Genomic DNA, 20,353 nt, shown 5'->3' on the forward strand with positions numbered 1-20,353 from the left:
CATTATCTATCCGAGGGGCAGTTAAAATTAACTCATTAGTTTTACCCTCGTATATTTTACATCCACTAGCATCAAATATAACTTTTCTCCCATTGTCACATAGCTGAGCTACGCTGAGTAAGTTATATTTGAGTCTGCTGACTAGGGAGACAGATTCAATAGTAGGATTACTTCCGATGGTTCCTGAGCCTACTATCTTACCCTTCTTGTTGTCTCCAAAACTTACACTCCCTCCTCGTTTATGTTCAAACGTGATGAACTGAGTTTCATCACCCGTCATATGCCTTGAGCATGCGCTGTCAATATACCACATCTTTGACTTCTCGGCACATCTCAGGCTTACCTGCATTGTAACTAGTTACTTTTAGGTACCCAATTCTTTTTGGGTCCTGACTTGTTAGGTGCAACAGGTATAGCATCATATTTTATTTTATGGCGACATACATGGACAGTATGGCCATTCTTTCCACAGAAGTCACAACTGACCTTCTGTTTAGGATTTTTTACTGACTTGTCAGCACCCCAGTGCTGAGCGTGCCAGCACACTTTAGTAGTGTGTCCTAACTTCCCACAAAAGTCACACTGGACTTTTCGCTGGGGATTCCATCTCTGCTGAGTACCTTGGTACTGAGTTCTCAGAGGAATGTTATTTTTCTTAGGAACCTTTAGTTGGTTCTGGATTGTTGTGACGTCCTTCCTCAGTTTCTTTGAAACTGACTGGACTTCAGACACATACTCATGCATGATCTTCATGTTATCATGCAGAGTCGAATTGTCCTGAAGAAGGTATCTGAGGTCACTCAGTTTGACCTCTTCCACTTCGTCACAGCGCCTGCTGAGTGCTCTAACCTTTTTATTACACTTCTTAACAAGTGTATAGAGATCACTCAGGGTATTAACCATATCGTTTCTGAGCTGGGGAAGAGAAATTACCTCATTTGATTGCTCTTCATCATCTGATGCGATGGATGGGTCAGCATGCTCAGAGATGCATGGCTCAGCAAGTTCGTCAGCCATAAAGCATATCTTCGCTGACTCGGTGGCCTCAGTTTCTGTTGATGAAGATTCATCACTGTCACTCCAAGTAGCCACCATTGCCTTCTTCCCACTCTTCTTGTCTTTCCTCAGCGTGGGGCAGTTCGACTTAATATGGCCAGCTTGATGGCACTCAAAGCATGTAATGGGCTTTGAGCTGTCCTTTCTGTATTTGCTGTCGCTTGAGTCAGCCTTATACTTATCAAACTTTTTGTAAGGCTTTTTAGAATATTTGTCGTTCTTCCTGAACAGCCTCTTCATCTTTCTTGTGAATATGGCCATCTCCTCATCATCAGTTGAACTCCCGTCAGTGGAGTCAGCCTTCATGACAAGTGACTTCTGCTTCTTGTCATCAGATTTTTCCTTCACCTCAAAGTTTTTCATGGATATCTCATGGGTCAGCAATGAACCGATGAGTTCGTCATATTTGTAGGTGGTTAAATCTTGAGCTTCCTCAACTGCTGTCTTCTTTGCTTGCCAGTCTTTTGGAAGACTCCTGAGTATCTTTTTGACTTGTTCTTCCTCAGTGAAGATTTTCCCAAGTCTCTTGAGCTCATTAATGATGTTGGTGAACCTTGTGTTCATGTCTGAAATGCCCTCATCATTGTTCATCTCGAACAGCTCGTACAGTCTCATCTGCTGATTCACCTTGGATTCTTTTACTTTGTTTGTTCCCTCGTAGGTGACTTTCAGCTTCTTCCAGATCTCTTGTGCTGACTCACAACCTGAGATTTTGTTATATTCTGCAGCATCGAGCGCACAGTGAAGCATATTGATAGTCGAAGCATGGTTTTGAAGCTTCTTAAGATCATCCTCTGTCCATTTGGCCTCAGCTTTTATAACTGTTTGGCCAGCCACAACCTCAACAGGTACAAACGGCCCTTGGACTATAGATAGCCAGGCACTCATGTTTGTAGCCTGAATGAAGTTTTTCATCCTATTCTTCCAGAAGGTATAGTTTGACCCGAAGAATAGGGGAGGCCTAGTAATGGACAGCCCCTCAGGCAGTATTTGAGTTGTTTGGTTTCCAGGGAGAAACCGAGTGCTGTTTTCGCCCATGGTAGGGATCAGCTCAAGGTTGTTAGACCTTTTACAGTGAGCTTTTAGGCTCTGATACCACTTGTTGGTCCCTTATTTAGTTGCACGTATAGTTCTAAGGTGGGGGGGGGGGTTAGGAACTATTTAAACTTTTTAGACAATTTAGGCAAACTTCTTTTACTAAAGAAAAGGTTTGAACAGCGGCGCTGAGTAAACAACAAGATACTGGCTTAGTCAACAGGTGACTAGGTTAGTTTCTTAGCTTGAGTCAGGAGATAGCACTTAGAGTCTATTCCTGAGCTCTTACGTTTTAATGCGCACAACTCAACTTGACCTCTTGACTTGGTCAGTTTTGATTGTTTAAGCAAGCAATATAAATAAGGAGTCAAAGGTTTAGAAATACTTCACTCAGCAGATTTATCCAGGTTCGGCTTCTTCTAAGCCTACGTCCTGTCCCCGGAACACGTCCGAGATTTCGAATCCTCTACTGAGCTCTTTAAAGGTAGAGCCTCAAACCTTTTACAATATCAGCAATTGAGTATGACAAGAGTACCTTCCTCTATACTTCTACTCAATCCTAATCTCTCCGCTGAGTACTTAAAACCGAGTACTCAGCCTCTCCTTTCTATCTCTAGAAATGATAAGTGTTTTTGTCATAATACAAAGATGTGCTAAGACACTTTAGACGATTTACAATCACTCTAGACTTTTACACAAATATGAAAATGTAGTGTAAGAAATTTGCTTTGCTTCTTGCTTGCAGAACTTGTAGAGATTTGGTCAGCGTAATGGCTTGATCAAGTTCTGTGTCTTGTGAAGCTTGTGATGGCACTATTTATAGAGACGTCTGGTCATTCGGTCATTTCGAATTTCGAAATAACCGTTGGAGGGAAACGGCTATGTGTCGTTGTCATCCTGACTTGCACAGAGCTCTCGGCCAATCACAATCGTGTATCTTCTGTCCTCGGTCAGCACAGTAGATGGTCTCTCCTTTTATGGTAAAGTCAACTGGACAGCTGTGTCGTCTGAACTTTGCCAAAAGAGGAAACACTTTGTCTGGAAGTTTTCCTTTGCCAGCTGCTGTCTTGTACACTTTGTCGAGACTACTCAGCAGCTTCATTGTGAAGTTGTTCCTGAAGGTCTTCTAGATCCTTCCGATTGCTGAGTTGTGTTTTTGTTCAAAACGGCAACGTCTTGACATACGCGGGCCGAGTGTACTGAGTTGTTTGACTTGGGCCTTGGCTTCCGTATTGGGCTTGGGCCTTCCAATCCTTATGACTTATAACATTTATACTCAACATTGAACAAACACATTAGTAGAATAAATCAAAGTATTTAAACTTAGTGTGTTTAGAATATGTATTTTAATTTATACTTAAACAATTTTGTCAAATCAAAATTATGTAGAAAGGTGTTTCAACAACTGGATTAATGTCGACTATTTTTGAAGATAGTCGCAGAACTATTTCATAATAATAGTTTAGTAATTCAATTAAACTCGTCCACGTAAAATCGTCACATCAAAATCAATCATCTAAAATCATAATTTTACAAAAATTATTTTACCAAACTAATTCATAATCAAATACTTAAAAAAATTTGCACCTATCAGAAAGTTCATCCCCTTTCATATCCACAAATCACAATTTTATTCGAGATATCTCATACTTTTGTTTAATCCTATATAGTCTTATCTAATATTTCTTTATTATACCTAACCGGTTTTACAACTGATTGCACATACACACAGGGGCGAATCTAGGATTTCTTCCATATGAGAGCAAACAATACAACTAAAATAATTTTTATCCAAAAAATAATAATTATAGCAAACTAGAGATCAAAGCTCAAATTCAAATTCCGCATGGGAGCAAACAATACAACTAAAATAATTTTTATCCAAAAATTAATAATTATAGAAAACTAGAGATCAAAGCTCAAGTTCAAGTAAAATAGTAGCAGAAATATAAAATCAAAATTCAAGTAGGAGCAAAAAAATACCAAAGCAGAGAGTCAAAAATCGGAGATGGAGTGTCGGACCAACGATCAACGACTATGGAGGGATTGACTGCCGATTTTGATTTAATCTTAGTTAGGATTAAGGATTTCAATTTAGGCTTAAGAAGAAAGAGGAATTAAGGTAGAAGAACTAAAGAGATTAAAGAGAGTAAGAGAGACCGATAGTTTGTTTTAGGACCTATTTAGTTTTACATTTAAATATTTACTTTTTATTTTTTTTATTTTTGTTGTAAATAAAATGATATAGTTCTAATTAAATAAAACGAGGAGATTTTTGATAATAAAGTTGTACTTTTGCCTAACTTAGCTGAGTTCTTCTTGAAGAAACTCTCCTCTATTATTGATAGTTTCAAAGGTGAGTCCCTTGCCAGATCTTCCCCGAGTAGTGATGTCCACCTCGTGAGCTGGAGCAGGCCGAGAGAGGGGGTTGTGAAGCTGAATACTGATGGTTCCTGCCTCAGTAATGGTAAGATTGCTGCCGGAGGTGTTCTTAGGGATGCGGGAGGCGCCTGGCTTTCTGGGTTTACCCAGAATTTGGGTTTGGGTTCTTCCTTCTCTGCGGAGCTCTGGGGTATTCTCTCTGGGATCCAGCTGGCGATTAGGCTGGGTGTTAAGAGACTTTCTGTGGAGTCAGATAACTTGGAGGCCATCAATATGATTTTGGGTAGTCATGCCATGGGTCTTCATAGCGGCAACCTTATTAAAGCTATTAAGAGGTTTAGCCCCTCATTTGATATCCTTGAGTTCAGCCACATTTTCCGGGAGCAGAACCGTGTTGCAGATCACTTGGCGGCGTAGGCCATGAGGGGGTGTTAGGTGTTTCTACCATTACCGTTCCCCCTATTGCTCTTTCTCCTCTTCTTTTAGAGGATAGGATTGGGGTTAGCTTTCCTAGGCTAATCCCGATGTAGTTGCTTGTTTTGCTTTGCTTTCCTTTCCTTTTGTACCAAAAAAAAAATAAATAAAACGACGTTGTTTTGCTTTAAAACAGAATTAAAAAAATAAAAATAAAATATTAAATTTAAAACCATTCTTCATCCTCAATTATAGAACCAGTAAACCTTACACTTCCATTGATGAAGGGGGGCAAAGTTCTAAAACTTCAAAATTAATACCTGAGTTTTTTAAAAAATACAAATGTTAGTGGGAGCAACTACCCTCATGCTGGATTCCCCCATGTTTGCGGTTACAGTACCTTGTGCTTGCTCCGCCTCTACACAGTTATTTTACGGGTTTCATTATTACTCCATAAATTTAGACCGAAAATTGTTCCCAGTTGGAAATATTGAGCACATAATTGTACGAGGTAAATTACATACAACATTTGCCTTATTTTACAATTTGGTGTACAACCTTCAATTTTGCACACAAAACTGTACAACTTTTTAGTGACTTCTTACTAAAGTGTACATATGGTAATTGTAACCGGTCAACGCGTTACATCAGCAATCTCACTAAAATGTACATATGGTAATTGTAACTGGTCACCGCGTTACATCAACAATTTTGACTTTTAGGAAGGTCAAATTACTAACATGGCACGTTGACTTCGCGTTGACCGATTATAATTACCGGATGTACACTTTAGTGAGAGGTCACTACAAGGTTGTACAGTTTTGTGTGTAATATTAAAGGTTTTACACCAAAGTGTGAAAAATGACAGATTTTACACCACGTATATAATTTACCCGAATTGTACTACTTGTATCGTGATGATTATATTTATAATTCTCAAAAAAAAAAAAAAAAGAGTTAGGATGAATTTAGATATTATTATTATTATATATTAAGCACACAATTGGGATTGAATACGTTGTGTTCAGAATTGGAATATCTATAAATACAATGATTTAGCCTGCAACTAGTATCACCCACTAAACATGCATGTTTCACTTCCACTTCTCTTCTCCATCACTTTCTTGCTTTCTTTCTTCCACTTCTCTTGTTCAGCATTACCAGAGCAAGAAGCTGAAGCACTTGTTAAATGGAAAAACACTCTTCAGTATCCAACATATTCTTTCCTCAAATCCTGGAAGCTTGACAATGACAATTCTTCTTCTTCCACGCCCTGTAACTGGCCTGGAATACTCCGTGATGACTCAGCAAGTGTTACCCATATCAATGTTAGTGGTATCAATTTGAAAGGTGTGCTCCACAATCTCGATTTCTCTTGCTTCCCTAGCCTGCTACAGCTTGATCTCCACAAAAACCTTTTCTATGGAACCATTCCATCTCACCTTGGCAACCTTTCAAAACTCACAGTCATTGATTTGAGTTTCAACAACTTCACTGGACATATCCCATCTCAGATAGGCCTTCTTTCCAGTATACAGTACATTTACATGCGGGAAAATCGGCTGAACGGATCTATACCACTGGAGATAGGAAACCTTTCAACACTTCAATATCTTGACTTCAGTTCCAATTCTCTGTCCGGAAACATTCCATCTCAGATAGGCCACCTCTCGAGTCTCGCCACCCTTTACCTGGACAACAATGAAATAAATGGCTCTATACCTCAGGAAATAGGAACGTTGAGGTCTCTTGAACAGTTCACTGCTCGTGAGAATTTTCTCTCAGGATCTATCCCTCCTTCTATTGGAAATTTAACCAAACTTTCTTACTTATGGCTCAATAACAACAGGCTTTCAGGATCCATTCCCCAAGAAGTAGGAATGCTTCAACAACTGGTTGGTCTTTCTTTGCAACAGAACATCCTAACTGGTCCAATCCCTGCATCCATTGGAAATTTAAGCAACTTAGATATCATAAATCTATTTTCGAATCAGCTTTCAGGTTCTATCCCTCAGGAGATAGGAAACCTCAGATCCCTTGGTCATCTCAGTCTATTCATGAATAAACTGAGTGGCCTCATACCTCAACAGCTAAACAATCTTACATCTCTGAAATTACTGAGATTGGGTAACAACAACTTATTTGGCCATTTGCCTCCAAATATCTGCCTTGGAGGAATGCTTCAGTTCCTGAGTGCAAACGAAAACAAGATCACAGGCTCAATTCCCAAGAGCTTAAAGAACTGCAGTAGCTTAGTTCGAGTGAGGCTTGAACGGAATCAACTTGAAGGAAACATATCACAAGATTTTGGCACATATCCTTACTTAATTACATCGATTTAAGTTACAATAAATTTTATGGCGAGTTATCACCAAATTGGGCACTGCCAAAATCTAACAAGCTTGGAGATCTCTAACAACCAAATTACCGGTAGGATACCACCTGGGATTGCAAATGCAACTCGATTGCAGAAGCTTGATCTTTCCTCCAATCAACTAGTAGGAACTATCCCAAAGGAACTAGGGAATCTGCCATTATGGTTTCTCAGTTTGAGTGATAATATGCTGTCAGGCAATATTCCTGAAGAAATTGGAATGTTGAATGATATAGAAGAGCTCAACCTGGCAGCAAATCATCTAGGTGGATCTATTCCTGAACAGCTAAAGCAATGCTCAAGGCTAGTGTTTTTGAATCTGAGCAGGAATAGACTGAGTAATACTATTCCCTTTCAAATTGGCAATTTGCGCACTCTTCAGAGTCTCGACTTAAGCCACAATATGGTCACAGGAGAATTGCCATACGAGCTCAAGTCCCTGAGAGGCTTGGAAATTCTGAACATCTCCTGGAATCAGCTCTCTGGTTCTATACCATGGAGCTTTAGTGAGATGGTTAGCTTGACATCTGTTGACATATCTAACAATCAATTGGAGGGTCCTCTCCCAAAAAATCCAGCTTTCACCAATGCATCAGCAGAAAGGTTAGAGAACAACAAAGGTATATGTGGCGACAATGCCAGTTTGAAGGCCTGTATGCAGACATCTGATAAGAAACATAGTAAGAGAACGACGCTCTTAGTCATCACTCCAATTTGCAGCGCTGCAGCTCTGCTACTTGTCATACTGTGCCTGTTTTCTGTTTACTGCAACAAAAAGATGAAGAATACAGTTGATAAAACTCAAGGTATGAAAATAGCAGCAGTCAATGAAAATATCATGAGAATCATTGGCTTTGATGGGAAAATGGTATATGAAAGCATCATTGAGGCAACTGAAGGATTCAATTCCAAGTATTGCATAGGAGTGGGAGGAAGTGCAAGTGTCTATAAAGCTGAGCTGCAAACTGGTCAAGTTGTAGCTGTAAAGAAACTTCACCAATCTGAAAATGGTGGAACAGCCAATCTTAAAGCTTTCACTAGTGAGATCAATGCGCTGACAGAAGTGCGACACCGAAATATTGTGAGGTTTTATGGTTACTGCTTGCACTCGAGTCACTCATTTTTGTTGTACGAGTTCTTGGAAAGAGGAAGCTTGGTGAAGATGCTGAGAAATAAGGCAACAGCTATTGAACTAGATTGGGGTACGAGAGTAAATATCATCAAGGGTGTGGCCGATGCTCTCTGTTATTTGCACAGTGAGTGCTTTCCGCCCTTGATTCATCGCGACATAACAAGCAACAACATTTTGTTGGATGACAAATGTATGGCTTACATTTCAGACTTCGGCACATCAAGAATTTTGAAGCCTAACTCATCCAATTGGACTGCATTTGTAGGCACATTTGGATACTCAGCTCCAGGTATAGTTCTATTATTTGTACCACAAGCTAAACCATTAATAGAAATCTGGATTTATACTGTTGAATGATATGATATTTGTAATCATATTTCTTCGTAGAACTCGCCTACACGATGGAAGCCAATGAGAAATGTGATGTCTACAGCTTTGGAGTAGTAACATTGGAAGTGATAATGGGAAGGCATCCAGGAGATCTCATTTCATCCATGTCATCAGTAGCAGCTCATCAAATTCTGTTCAAGGATTTCATAGACCAAAGAGTTCCACCTCCAACAGATCAACTGGCAGAGGAAATGATTAATGCTGCAAGGCTAGCCTTTGCTTGCCTTAATGCCAGTCCACTCTCTCGCCCAAGCATGCAACAAGTCTCTCAGCAATTGTCTAAGTTAAAGCCAGTACCTTCTTGTAGACAATTTCACACGGTACCATTAAAACAACTGATTTAAATACCACTCTGTGAGTTCCATCTCCAACAGATCAACTGGCAGAGGAAATGATTCATGCTGCAAGGCTAGCCTTTGCTTGCCTTAATGCCAGTCCACTCACTCACCTAAGCATGCAACAAGCCTCTCAGCAATTGTCTAAGTTAAAGCTAGTACCTTATTGTAGTCACGGTGTTCTTGTATTAATTATGTGATCTCACTCCTCAAGTCATTTCTAGCAATGAATGTGAATGCAGCAATTACATACAATGGAGAAAAGGTGATGAAAAACAGAGTCTTCACTTCATTTCCATCTCTGTTAATTAAGTAGCAACTCCCTGACTAGAAGCCACAAATCTACAATAGTAACACCAATGAAACAATCCTGGCAGTTACTTCACAACTAACAAAATAATTCTAAATTTATCATAACCATTCTGGATTGAAAAATGATCAGTGACAATGATTATGGAATCATCACCCAGGAGAAAAAATAAAACCATGGTTCATCAAATAATTTGAGTTGCACTCAATACATAATCAAAATTCAAAACAAATCAATTGCATAACCAAATTATAAGAACAGAACCAGATCAGGATCCAGCAGGATTCACATTAAAATACAAAACTATGGTTCCTCACCGTATTTCATTAGTTTCAAATGGAAAAATACCTACAGATGCATGTGTCAAGCACTAATGAAATTCGTTTAAGTGTACTGAAAAGCAAATGCCACAATAAGCACCAGGCACAAAAGTTTCAACCACATTACCAAACTTTTCACAAAAGGAATTGACAAGACAAGGGAAACTATGTAGTGTTTGATTATCTCTTCCATCTTAAGTAGCCTAAGGCCAACCTTAACCAGCAGATGCCTAAAGTTGCTACCTCAATTCTAGAAAAGCACTGAACTTTCATGTATCAATCCGCAAATGCTTCACCAAGACTATCAACAATGAAGTTTCATTCAAAAAAATAACCTATATCTAAAAAGCAAAGTATCTCAAATTCTCAAAAGGAAAGAGGCGATAGAACTTGATATAAACGATACTGAAAAGTGTATCTGCATATCGAATTAAAGCATACCGTTTTCTACATAAAAAAAAAAAAAGAACAAAAAAAAAAAGGTTCCCAAGCATACCCCCAATCTCTTCCTTTTCCCCCTTCACATCATGTGAAATAGATACAAAAGAAAACAGAAAGAAAAGGCAGATAGGCTACGGCGTTGGCTGCGGGTGAGAATCAACGCCGATCAGTTGATGTCGGCATCGTCAAAATCATCTTCGAAATTGTTGAAGAAATCAGCATCAGCAAGCTTGTTGTCAACATTGATTACTCCTTCCCCAAATATCTCTAAAGGATCCACATCGTCGACGTCCATAGCAACAGTAGATCCTTGTTCATCCATGTCAGCGAAGAAATCCATCTGCATCGGCCTCATCTCTCACCTTCCCCAGAAAATTGCAGCAAATTGACCTCAGACAAGTACCAAATTATTATTAGGGTTTATATAAGACCCCTACTACAGTAATACGACACCGATATAGCACAAAACCAGAAAAAAAAAAAAAAAAAAAACAGAATTTATTTTAAAAAATAAATAAATACAACAACGACGTCGTTTTAACGCAAAAGGCTGTTAATAGAAGATGCGGTCCTTTTTGGACGAAAGAAAGGAAAATTCAATTAATTTGAAAAGATAATGAGAGCGTGGCAAATGGAAGAGCTACGTAGCGCTGCTGACTCTACTGGCGGTGAATGGCGAGTGGTGCTGCTGCTGGTGCTAGCGGCGGCGCACTCCTCTTGCTAACAAAGCCGGGCTCCATTAATATCGGCGCGCAACCTCTATTCCCGTTTAAAACCCCCAATTTTAACTTTTATTATAGTCCTCGCAGTCGTCGATCGTATGTCAGCACCATTAATAGTCGATGGAACTCCAATGCCGAAACCGTTAAGTCGCAGATATTTAAATTCAAGTTCAGAGACAAGGATAAAAGGTATAGAGATAATGATGTTGCTGTAGATGAAGAAGAGGAAGAAGAGGAAAGTGGTGGTGTAGGCAAGGGTAAGAAGCGGAGATGGTGGTCGGATGAGCCGCGTTTTATGGAGGAAGAAGAAGCTCCTAGTATTTTGGAGGAATTTATAGATAGCCTGTGGATTCTTAAGGTAATTAATTTTCAATTCCTTCTTTTTCTTCGTTCACTTAACTTTAATTAAAATTATATTCCCGTTTATGGTGCTTGCATTTGTCATTTTGAATTGCCATTATAATTATTTTCTAAGCTATTCTTTTTCTTAATTTAATAATGTTATGAAAGTTATGTTCTGTTTTATCAAAAGTAAATAAATATATGTTGTTTATAACAATTAAGCAAAAAGCATTTAGCTGCTTGATGATGTCAAACTCCTAATTTTTTATTTGAATCTCTGATCATTTATTTCTAAACCTGCCTTGCTTGCAAATTAGTTAGTTGAATTAGAAGTTAAAAGGCGTTAGTCATCTCATATCTCATATATTACTGAATTGTATTTTTCAATTCGAAAGAAGGTTGTTATAGTTTATCACATAAAAAAATTTAAACACATGTGAAATGAACAATGTTCTCTTAAAGATGAAAGATCAATACCTCAATTTAAAATCAGAATGATAAGTGGTTTCACAAGCATAAATATTTTATCGCCGTTGGTATTGCATACCGCCCATTTCTATACGGGCAGGCCAAATCCTGAAGAAAGCTAAAAAGCGCTGTTTGATGAGCCTGCGTATGCTTTTTGGCAAACAATTATTGACAGCCGAACTAATAATCTTTTTGGGATAATTTAAATTTGTTCATATCGTTTTAGGGAAACTGCTTTATCCATGAAATGGTAAAATTTATTTTTAATTTTTCCAAGCAAGATTAACTTTACTCCTACCTAGCATTATTAATACGGTTACAAATAACCTAAACATTGGAAAGGGTGAATAAGGGACGGGAAGACAAGGGGGAAGAGAAGGTCATATTCTTGTTTGGAAGGAAGGTAAGGGTTCGTAAAGATTTTTAATTTTCAACCCTTACAAATCCCCCAAATAAGTGGTACAAAAATTGGAAGAATTGCCATAAAATCAATCCTCCTAAACCTTTGTAAAACCCCTCGATACTTTTACCCTTCTAAAGTTCATTCTCCAAACAAGGGTTTCCGTCAACCCTTAGTAAGCCTCCTAACCCTCGTCCAATCAAGCTCTTAGACACTTTAATAGTTTTTATGTGTGATCAACTTATATGTGTCAGACTTAGTTGTTAGTATTTTGATAGTTTTTTTAACCTATGAAGCACGGAAACTCTTCATGTCATGCGTTTCCCCGTTTCCGGAAGATGTGGGAAATGGAAACTCTCAGAAACTAATATGAAACGTTTCCGGGCACGTTTCCGTAATTACCCAAAATATGAAACGTGTCTCTCAATTTTTAAACGATTTTCCCTCCCTATTTCGATTAAAATTCTGGAAATTCAAATTTCCTATTTTGCAATTCCTATTTAATCTAAGATTAGTAAAATTGAAACTTCCTATTTGAGAGATAATTCTTTCCTTGGATCCTTCAATTTAAAGAACTTACTATATTTCTTTCTCCTATAATCTTTGTCCCTTGAATCTCGATTGAGCTTGGACTTTCTTCCTCTTGTTCTTCAATCTTGTTTTTTAATGTATTATTGTATTTTTAATATTTATAAATATGCCCCTATTTTTTTAATATTTACACGTTTCCCCCATGTTTCCGTTTCCTATATTTTTCAGAAATTACGTTTCCCCGTATTGTTTCCGTTTCAGTTTCCGTTTCCGTTTCCGTGCAACATAGTTTTTAACTATATTAGTAACATAGTAAACATTTTAGTACAATGTGGTAGTCCATTAAGGTAAAACCAACTTGTGTTATGTAAGGGTGAAATTGATTTTGCTTCAAACATTAGGGGTAAACTTTTATCATTTGGTACTGTCAGATATTAATATGAATTGGGCTTTAACTATTAGTTTAAGCTTTTAGTTTAATTGATTCCATGACACGTACATTAGGGGTAAATCTCCACTTCCTTAACATCGATAGGGAAAATTTGGACGTTATCCGCATCTTTTTTTCTTAATCAGTTGAACTTTATTTTCTGTCATTTAAACGATTTGACTCTGCTGTCTCTTTCCCTTACATTTTTAAATTGGCTCTTGGCTGTGAAGGGTTCAGACCTCTCTGCATTTGCTTCCATTTGATACAAAATTTTGTAATGTCTTGAGCATCATTTTGTTCTTTTATGATCTTTATGCCATATGATCATTTTCACAGTGATGAATATGATAAGCTATTTTCATATTCAGCTTTACTTGCAAGAAATATTTCCATTTACAAGAATGTTTTGGCATTTTATAAAGCAAATGATTGCAACCAAGTTCCCAAATCTCTGACTATTTTCCTTATTGATTAGTGCAGTTATCCAAATTTTATGGATGGACACTTCCTCCTATCATCATTTCTTTTTTGATTGCAAATGGTCTCAAGGCTTTCCTTATGGCATTAGCTCTCCCTGTTGGGCTGTCGGTCGTATCATTCGTGTTTCAAAAGTTATCGGGAAGGACCCGGAGTAAGCCAAGACCCCGACGCAGGGCTAGAAAGAGAAGGAAACAACCATTTGTCAGCTATCCAAGTGATGTTGGAAGAGTTGATAAGGAAGAAGGAAGGCAGGAAACTATTGAGGGAAATGGGGTACCTCGAACTCGGGTAGTTAACGATGATGGTTCAGTTAAAAATGAGAAGAAAGAAGCAGCTTCTTCTTTTGGTGGATGGGATGAGCTGGGTGGAATGGAACCGGTGCGACGTCGCACACCTCGAAAGGCAGCTCAGAATCGACGGAAACCATCAATGAATGGCAAATTGGGTAAAAGAAGGGTAGAAAGTGATGCACCCTTACTCTTGAGACTGTTGATTGCTGTTTTCCCCTTTTTAGCTTCTTGGACAAAGATGCTTTAGTGGTTTGAAGTTTTGTGGAGATTTTGATGGTGTTTGTTGGTAAGTAGGAGTTTCAACTTTGTATTCATTTTTGTATTTTCATCCATGGCACTGAAATTAAGTGAAAGCCAAGGTGAAAGTCAATCCCATTACACCAAAGGCATTTTCCCACTTTGTATTCATTTTTGTATTTTCATCTATTGTCTCTATACATGATACAGATTGAAGCTGGTCTTTATACAGTATTTTATATCATATGTCATGGCTAATTGTATACTTTCCTTCAGTTATTTCAAATCTATTCCGAATCTGTAGCGAATTTTGCATTATAGCATACCAAATAAGACCTAAAAGCTTTGAAGCTGATAATTGCTTTTTAAATTTTCTTAATTTTGATTATTATAACACAGACAAACATGTTCTAGTGGACTTTCTTTGTTACTTTTACGAGTTATCTCAAAATGTTTTACATCGAAATTACACAGGTCAATCTCAAAAAATGTGATTGAAATTACACTGCTCAATATCAAAAGAATGGGACCGAAATTACACAAATAAAAAAAAAAAAAAAAAATGTTTTATTGTCAATTTGTCATCTGGCAAATAGCCCAACTCTGTCGATGTAGCAAGCAGATCCAGAGTCTTGGAGACAGCCGCAGAAATTGTCATCATCTTTGGGGAATGATTTTGGCAGTGGATGGTCTGGAATAATGCCAACCTAAATCAAAACAATGAACAACTTAATATGGTGGATAACGTGCAAAACGCTAACGAAATTAGAAGCGGGAAATCACAGTAAACCTTGTCGATATCCGTGTGAGCAGGCGTCTCATAACGAGCAACGGTAACTGCCAAGCCAGAGCCATCAGATAGCTCAAACACTGACTGAATTTTGCTGTGAAATGTCATTAAACTCACCGGTTAGGTGGTGGGAAAGAAAGGGTTATATATATTGGTAAACTGACTAAATTGTACGGAAGCAGAAGCAATTACCCTTTCCCAAATGTGGGTTCTCCAAACAACAAAGCACGTTTATTGTCTTTCAATGCACCAGCTAATATCTCACTCGCACTTGCAGTTCCCTTGTTCACCTGATGGAAATCAGAAGATATATGTCAATGGATTTCTCGTGGACATTTGCTGCTCAAAACGTGAATGCTCAACTATCAAAAAGCAAAAGCCTCTGCAAGTGATAGTCAATGCCTAGGCATGTGCCACCGACAGTCGACAGAGAAGACAACAATAGAGTGGCTAGTGAAAACTATGTAGAACCAGAAGACAAGGCTCTAATTTGGTGATGCAAATTTCTAGAATCAGAAGATTTTTAGTAATATTATAATCCGGTACAAGAAAGCATACCAATACAGCTAGGGGTTCTGAAGCTGCGATTGCACCACTTCCCTCTGCATCATAAATATCTCGAACACCACGGCTATCACAAATATACACAATGACGCCTTTATCTAACCTGGTAGGAAGCAGCTAACTAGAATAAGTAGTATTCCCCGACTTTAGACAGAGAAAGTGATAGCTATTTATTGGATGGTTAGTGTAGACAATGAATACAATTATTTTCTTTCTCTTGGTTCTAATAATGTTTAAGTAGAAAAATATGAACAGGGTGCCACTAAAACATATCCCAGTGCCCATGCATAAATTGTCTAAATAAAAGATGTATGAAGTTCACTTCTGACAAAACAAAACAAAATGTGGCAAGTTATACATCCCTGGAAAAAAGAAAGATAAGACCTGTATAAGAAACTTTTACATGTAATGTATTCACTTCTAGGTATCTAATTTTTCACTTACCAAATCTTTGCAATCTCAATTCCTTCTGGAAACAGACCACCACTGCAGAAAATTTAAGCGTTCAGAAACGCTGCCGTAGGATAAATTTTAGAATGTTGCATGTTGAAAGCTAATACCTATTGTCTCGAAGGTCTAACACAAAGGCATTAACACTTTCACTTCTTAAAGTACTGATAGCTTCCCTGACAGCAGCTGAAAACACAATAGATGTGAAAAAAAATTGTTAAACGAGTCAATATTGTAAATTCAAGTTGTAAATCCATCGTGTTTCAGGGAAGGTGTCTGTAAATACAAAATATGTTCCATAACCCAAGATTACTGTGTACATATCATGGTATTTAACTCTTTGAACTGATTATCATAATTACTAGCTATTTCAAAATTCTTTTTCCCGCACACAGAATCATGCCTCCTTGTTTTCTGGAAATATTTTTTAGTAGTAGTTCCCAAAGTCAACATGGCAAGAGTAACAAAAACACTAAGTTTAAGATGTTCAAATTCAAAGTCCCAACAACCAAATTAAAGCTTTAATAGAGATAAAGGGTTCAGAATACCTGAAGCATTTTGGTTGAATGATGTAAGTTTAATATACCCAATCTTAGGAGAATCTTTCCCAGAGCCAGGAATTGCACAGAGTCTCGACTTTACTGGATTTAGAGACACCCGCTCTCGCCTGGAAAGCAACAGCTAGTTTAAAATCAAATGTCCATTTAGCACCAAAGAAACATAATAATGCACAAATCATCAAAGAGAGTGGAAGTGTGGAACCAACAAATTAACAATTCCTATGAACTAGCATAATTAAGAGCAGTAGAACATGATGAAGCACAAATGATCAAAGAGAGTGGAACCAAATTTCTACCAGTCAGTAAAAGTTCACTAAAATTTGTGGGACAGAAGTACTGCAAAATACTTACGTTAAAGCTAGATGCTTTATTTCAGGTCCACTGCGAATAGTTAATTCAACTGAACTTCCTTCAGATCCCCTACAATTGAATAAAGGAGCTTAATCAAATTGATGCATAGAGATGAATGGATGTAAATGAGTATCCTTTTTTCCCTCCCTATCATAGAGAAAGCAGGGAAGGGTTCCTGGGACAGATCATACAGTATATCATGTTACAACTTAACAGATATAGGAAGTTAAAATCCTAAGGTGAATTGATGTCAGTAAAAAACAAAAAGCCTCAATTCTTAAGTCAAAAGTTCTCCAGATTGGTAGTTTCCTTTGTACTTGTGTAATGATTACACCAACAACAAAGAAAACAATAGCTGTTACAAAATAATGAACCATAATAAATGTCGTTTGAGTCTGAATAACATGAAATCCAAATTGAAAGCAAAATATGCACTTCGGAACAGCGCATAATCTGTCAACATATATTCAACTTGACTTAACTCAAGTTGAATCTTGGACAATGGGAAAAAGCCTGATCCAGCAACATCACATGACTACAAGCAATGCTGCTTGCAAAGCTCGTTTGTCGAAGTGTCATTCATGAGAGGCTGTAGAGGGATTTTTAGCTTGTTCATCAAGCTTCCGCAGCTGCTTTGCACTGCTATTAATCTCTCAACATGTTCATGAGAGACTCCTGTCCAGGGACAGGGTGGGCCTGAAAAATGGAGACAAGTACACAACCCTCCCTTTCCTCCTTCCTGTTCTATTGTCAAAGACAAACCAGCCAACAAGCAAGCTTGTTTCCCCCCTTAACATTGTAGGGCTCTTCGCGTGTAGGTAGATAGTACCTAGGGGCGCGAGACAACTCTCTATGAGGAACTCGGCAAAATAGCCCCGGAACTTCGGGAAAAGGGGTGCCTCTCAGTTCTTGATGTAAGCTGATTACGAAAGACATCCTCGTCATAACAATGCAAAGCATGTGTTCTCTTAGTCAAGAATGAAACGTTCACAGGTTTTCTACTACATTAGTAGGAAGGAACTAGCTGAGCAAACTTGGAGGAGCTGTAAAGGAGAAGATTGGCGACATGAATCCTTTTTCTTTAATCCATCCAGCGGAATATTCTCAAGGAGACATTAAGAAATGAAATTCTATCCTATATCAGTTTCTAAATTAGCCCATTAGGTCCATTCCACCTGGACGAAACAACTTTTTCTCACTGCTGCAATATTTGAATTTCTGTTACAATTAAGTGCTTTCTTTTATTGTCTTCTTTTGTTACTGTAGAATAACTGACACTCAAGGATGACTATATGGCTAAAATTGACAAGTTAATAGAAGAAAAATTCATACAGAAAAATCAACTTCTGATTTAGGTGATATACAAGCCAAGATACTTACTGTAACCAGTCTGCAGCATCATATATGCCCATACTTTCAGTGCTTGCTTCATCTATTGCCAAAATCACATCCCCAGATGAAATTCCAGCCCTCCTTGCAGGACCTCCTGGAGTTGATGAAATAACAACAAGTCCAGCAGGTGATGCATCAGACTCCGTAGGATAGCCTATTGACAGCCCTACACCTGTAAGAGCACCTCGTGTCCCAGACTGCCTTCAGAGAAGATAGTAAGAAATTTCATATAAGAACGTCAACTTTATACCTGCCTAAAGCAGGCCATAGTGTGCCTAAACATTGATTCTTATTTCCACAATATTCAAGAGACATGCAACTGATCATACTAAAATGAGGAGAAGTTTCATACCCTCAAACTCTTGAACTTCTCAGGTTCTAGAAACCGAGTGAAAGGATCATCCAACGAGGCAAGCATCTTCCTTATAGCCGTGTCTGATATCAATAGATACCAATAGGATTTAGAAAGGCAGTATGTAACAAGTGAGCTACTTTAATTGCTAGCAATGAGGTGCTACAACAAAATTGAGTCACCCATTACTCGCTTTGAATTTCTATTACTGAAAAATTACAAGATAATAACCCATTTATAAATTAAGATTTTTTTCCTTGAACCCATTCATTATCTCCTCAAATACAACCCTAAATGTACACCTCACAAATAAAAGTGTAGTACAATCCTGTGCAAGTAATCTTTAAGAGGTCATTATGATTCAAAGTTGCTTACAGTCGTTTGAGCATTAAAGTAACAATAGTTTAATATAATGAGAGTATCTAGACTTCTCCCAGCCATAGGCATGAGTTTTGGGGTGCCATCCATAGGCAGAGAAGCAATCAATTATAGAAGAAAATAACTATTTTTAGGGTACCTAAACCAATTTCTGATAATGGTAGTGCCAATTTCCCCCACAACATTGGCAAATTTAACCATGCCATTCAGTCACTAATCATATCATATTTTTCCCACCTAAGACATAGTATTGCTCATTGAACGGTACAACATTATCCATAAAGTATAATTTAAAAAAAAAATGAAATAATACAGATAGGAATGTGTGTAACTTTTAGTCAAATGCAGCAGCAAGCTTTCAAAGGAAAGGACTCTTACATGTCTCTTCTCTATTGTTCATGGGTTCATTGCGCAGAGCATTTTCCCTATACCTAAACCAACTCTGTCCATTAAAGGTTTTGTCAACATACGCACGATCAATCGTTCTCCACGCCTCTAAGAACAGAAGATTCTCTTCGCTAAGCGCCCCTGGATAACACAAATAACGAGCATTAGCACCAAAACCCACCACTGATTATTTTACAGAATTTGCAACCTTGCTAAATAAAATTAAACTCACAAGTTGGAGAATTGCTAGCAGCAATAGAAAACGAGGAAACAATCAGCATTGTCACAACCAACCGTATGAAAAGAATTGACGTGTTCTTTCTGATATCTTCAGCACAGTTTAGTAATTTTAGAAACTTCCTCTTAGAAGAAATACGTTTCCGAAGCATCCGTATCGGGTTTAGAAGCAACAGCTCCTTCCGAAAAGCTACTGCTTCACGCCTGTAATTTGACGGACGCCATAATCGAGCTTCCAGAATGCGCACAGGCATGGATTTCGATTGCAATTGAAAAATCTACATTTCAAATCGGTATAAAAATTAAATAACTATGTAGAGGAAGAAGAAAAGAAATGGAATATTTTCGCATTTTAGGAAGTGGAATTGAAAGTAAGAAAAGTACACCTGAACATAAGAGGAGGCGAGAAAGAAACGAGGAGTTTTGTAAGAGATGAGATGAGAAGAAGAGTAGAGAATAACAGAGCTTGCTAGGACCGCCATGGCAAGGCATAAGCCCCAAAATTCCAGTTACTCGTTATTCAGCTTTTCCTTATCGTTATTTATTAAATAAAAATACATAATTCCCTCAAAAAGAAAAAAATAAAATAAAAAAGTAGTATAATATTAACATAATATTAAAATAAAGGCTTAAAATACTATTTGTTCTTTGATCTATCAAAATTTTGTCATTTAACTCCTGATCTATTATTTGGTTATATTTGGCCCCTTATTTATCCCCAATTGGTGAACTTTCATCCAATTTGGATTCAAACTTAACCGAATCATTATCTCATTGATAAGTGACGATATTTTGACACTTGA

The 20,353-nt window shown here is 37.8% G+C and overlaps 4 protein-coding genes across 4 annotated transcripts; 2 read left to right on the top strand and 2 right to left on the bottom strand.

The window, feature by feature from the left end:
• The first annotated feature begins 8,126 nt into the window (after positions 1 to 8,126).
• LOC136217375 (MDIS1-interacting receptor like kinase 2-like) lies at positions 8,127 to 9,127 on the top strand. Its single transcript, XM_066003975.1, has 2 exons — positions 8,127 to 8,682; positions 8,781 to 9,127. The coding sequence occupies exons 1-2, from the start codon at positions 8,127 to 8,129 to the stop codon at positions 9,125 to 9,127; spliced, it is 903 nt and encodes a 300-aa protein (XP_065860047.1).
• A 1,011-nt stretch (positions 9,128 to 10,138) lies between these two features.
• Positions 10,139 to 10,608, bottom strand: LOC136219449 (small acidic protein 1). Its single transcript, XM_066006859.1, has one exon. The coding sequence runs from the start codon at positions 10,542 to 10,544 to the stop codon at positions 10,356 to 10,358; it is 189 nt and encodes a 62-aa protein (XP_065862931.1). The 5' UTR covers positions 10,545 to 10,608; the 3' UTR covers positions 10,139 to 10,355.
• A 162-nt stretch (positions 10,609 to 10,770) lies between these two features.
• LOC136219448 (uncharacterized) lies at positions 10,771 to 14,333 on the top strand. The gene is made up of 2 exons (XM_066006858.1): positions 10,771 to 11,269; positions 13,563 to 14,333. Exons 1-2 carry the CDS (start codon positions 10,862 to 10,864, stop codon positions 14,097 to 14,099), a joined length of 945 nt encoding a protein of 314 aa, XP_065862930.1. The 5' UTR covers positions 10,771 to 10,861; the 3' UTR covers positions 14,100 to 14,333.
• A 162-nt stretch (positions 14,334 to 14,495) lies between these two features.
• On the bottom strand, positions 14,496 to 20,075 carry LOC136219447 (carboxyl-terminal-processing peptidase 2, chloroplastic). Its single transcript, XM_066006857.1, has 13 exons — positions 19,937 to 20,075; positions 19,546 to 19,828; positions 19,305 to 19,454; positions 18,549 to 18,631; positions 18,185 to 18,393; positions 16,805 to 16,873; positions 16,442 to 16,560; positions 16,004 to 16,079; positions 15,888 to 15,929; positions 15,438 to 15,546; positions 15,072 to 15,169; positions 14,880 to 14,973; positions 14,496 to 14,796 (listed from the first exon to the last, which is right to left on the bottom strand). Exons 1-13 carry the CDS (start codon positions 20,030 to 20,032, stop codon positions 14,671 to 14,673), a joined length of 1,554 nt encoding a protein of 517 aa, XP_065862929.1. The 5' UTR covers positions 20,033 to 20,075; the 3' UTR covers positions 14,496 to 14,670.
• Positions 20,076 to 20,353: the final 278 nt, after the last annotated feature.

Source organism: Euphorbia lathyris, chromosome 2, assembly GCF_963576675.1.
Source record: "Euphorbia lathyris chromosome 2, ddEupLath1.1, whole genome shotgun sequence".
Taxonomy (NCBI): Eukaryota; Viridiplantae; Streptophyta; class Magnoliopsida; order Malpighiales; family Euphorbiaceae; genus Euphorbia; species Euphorbia lathyris.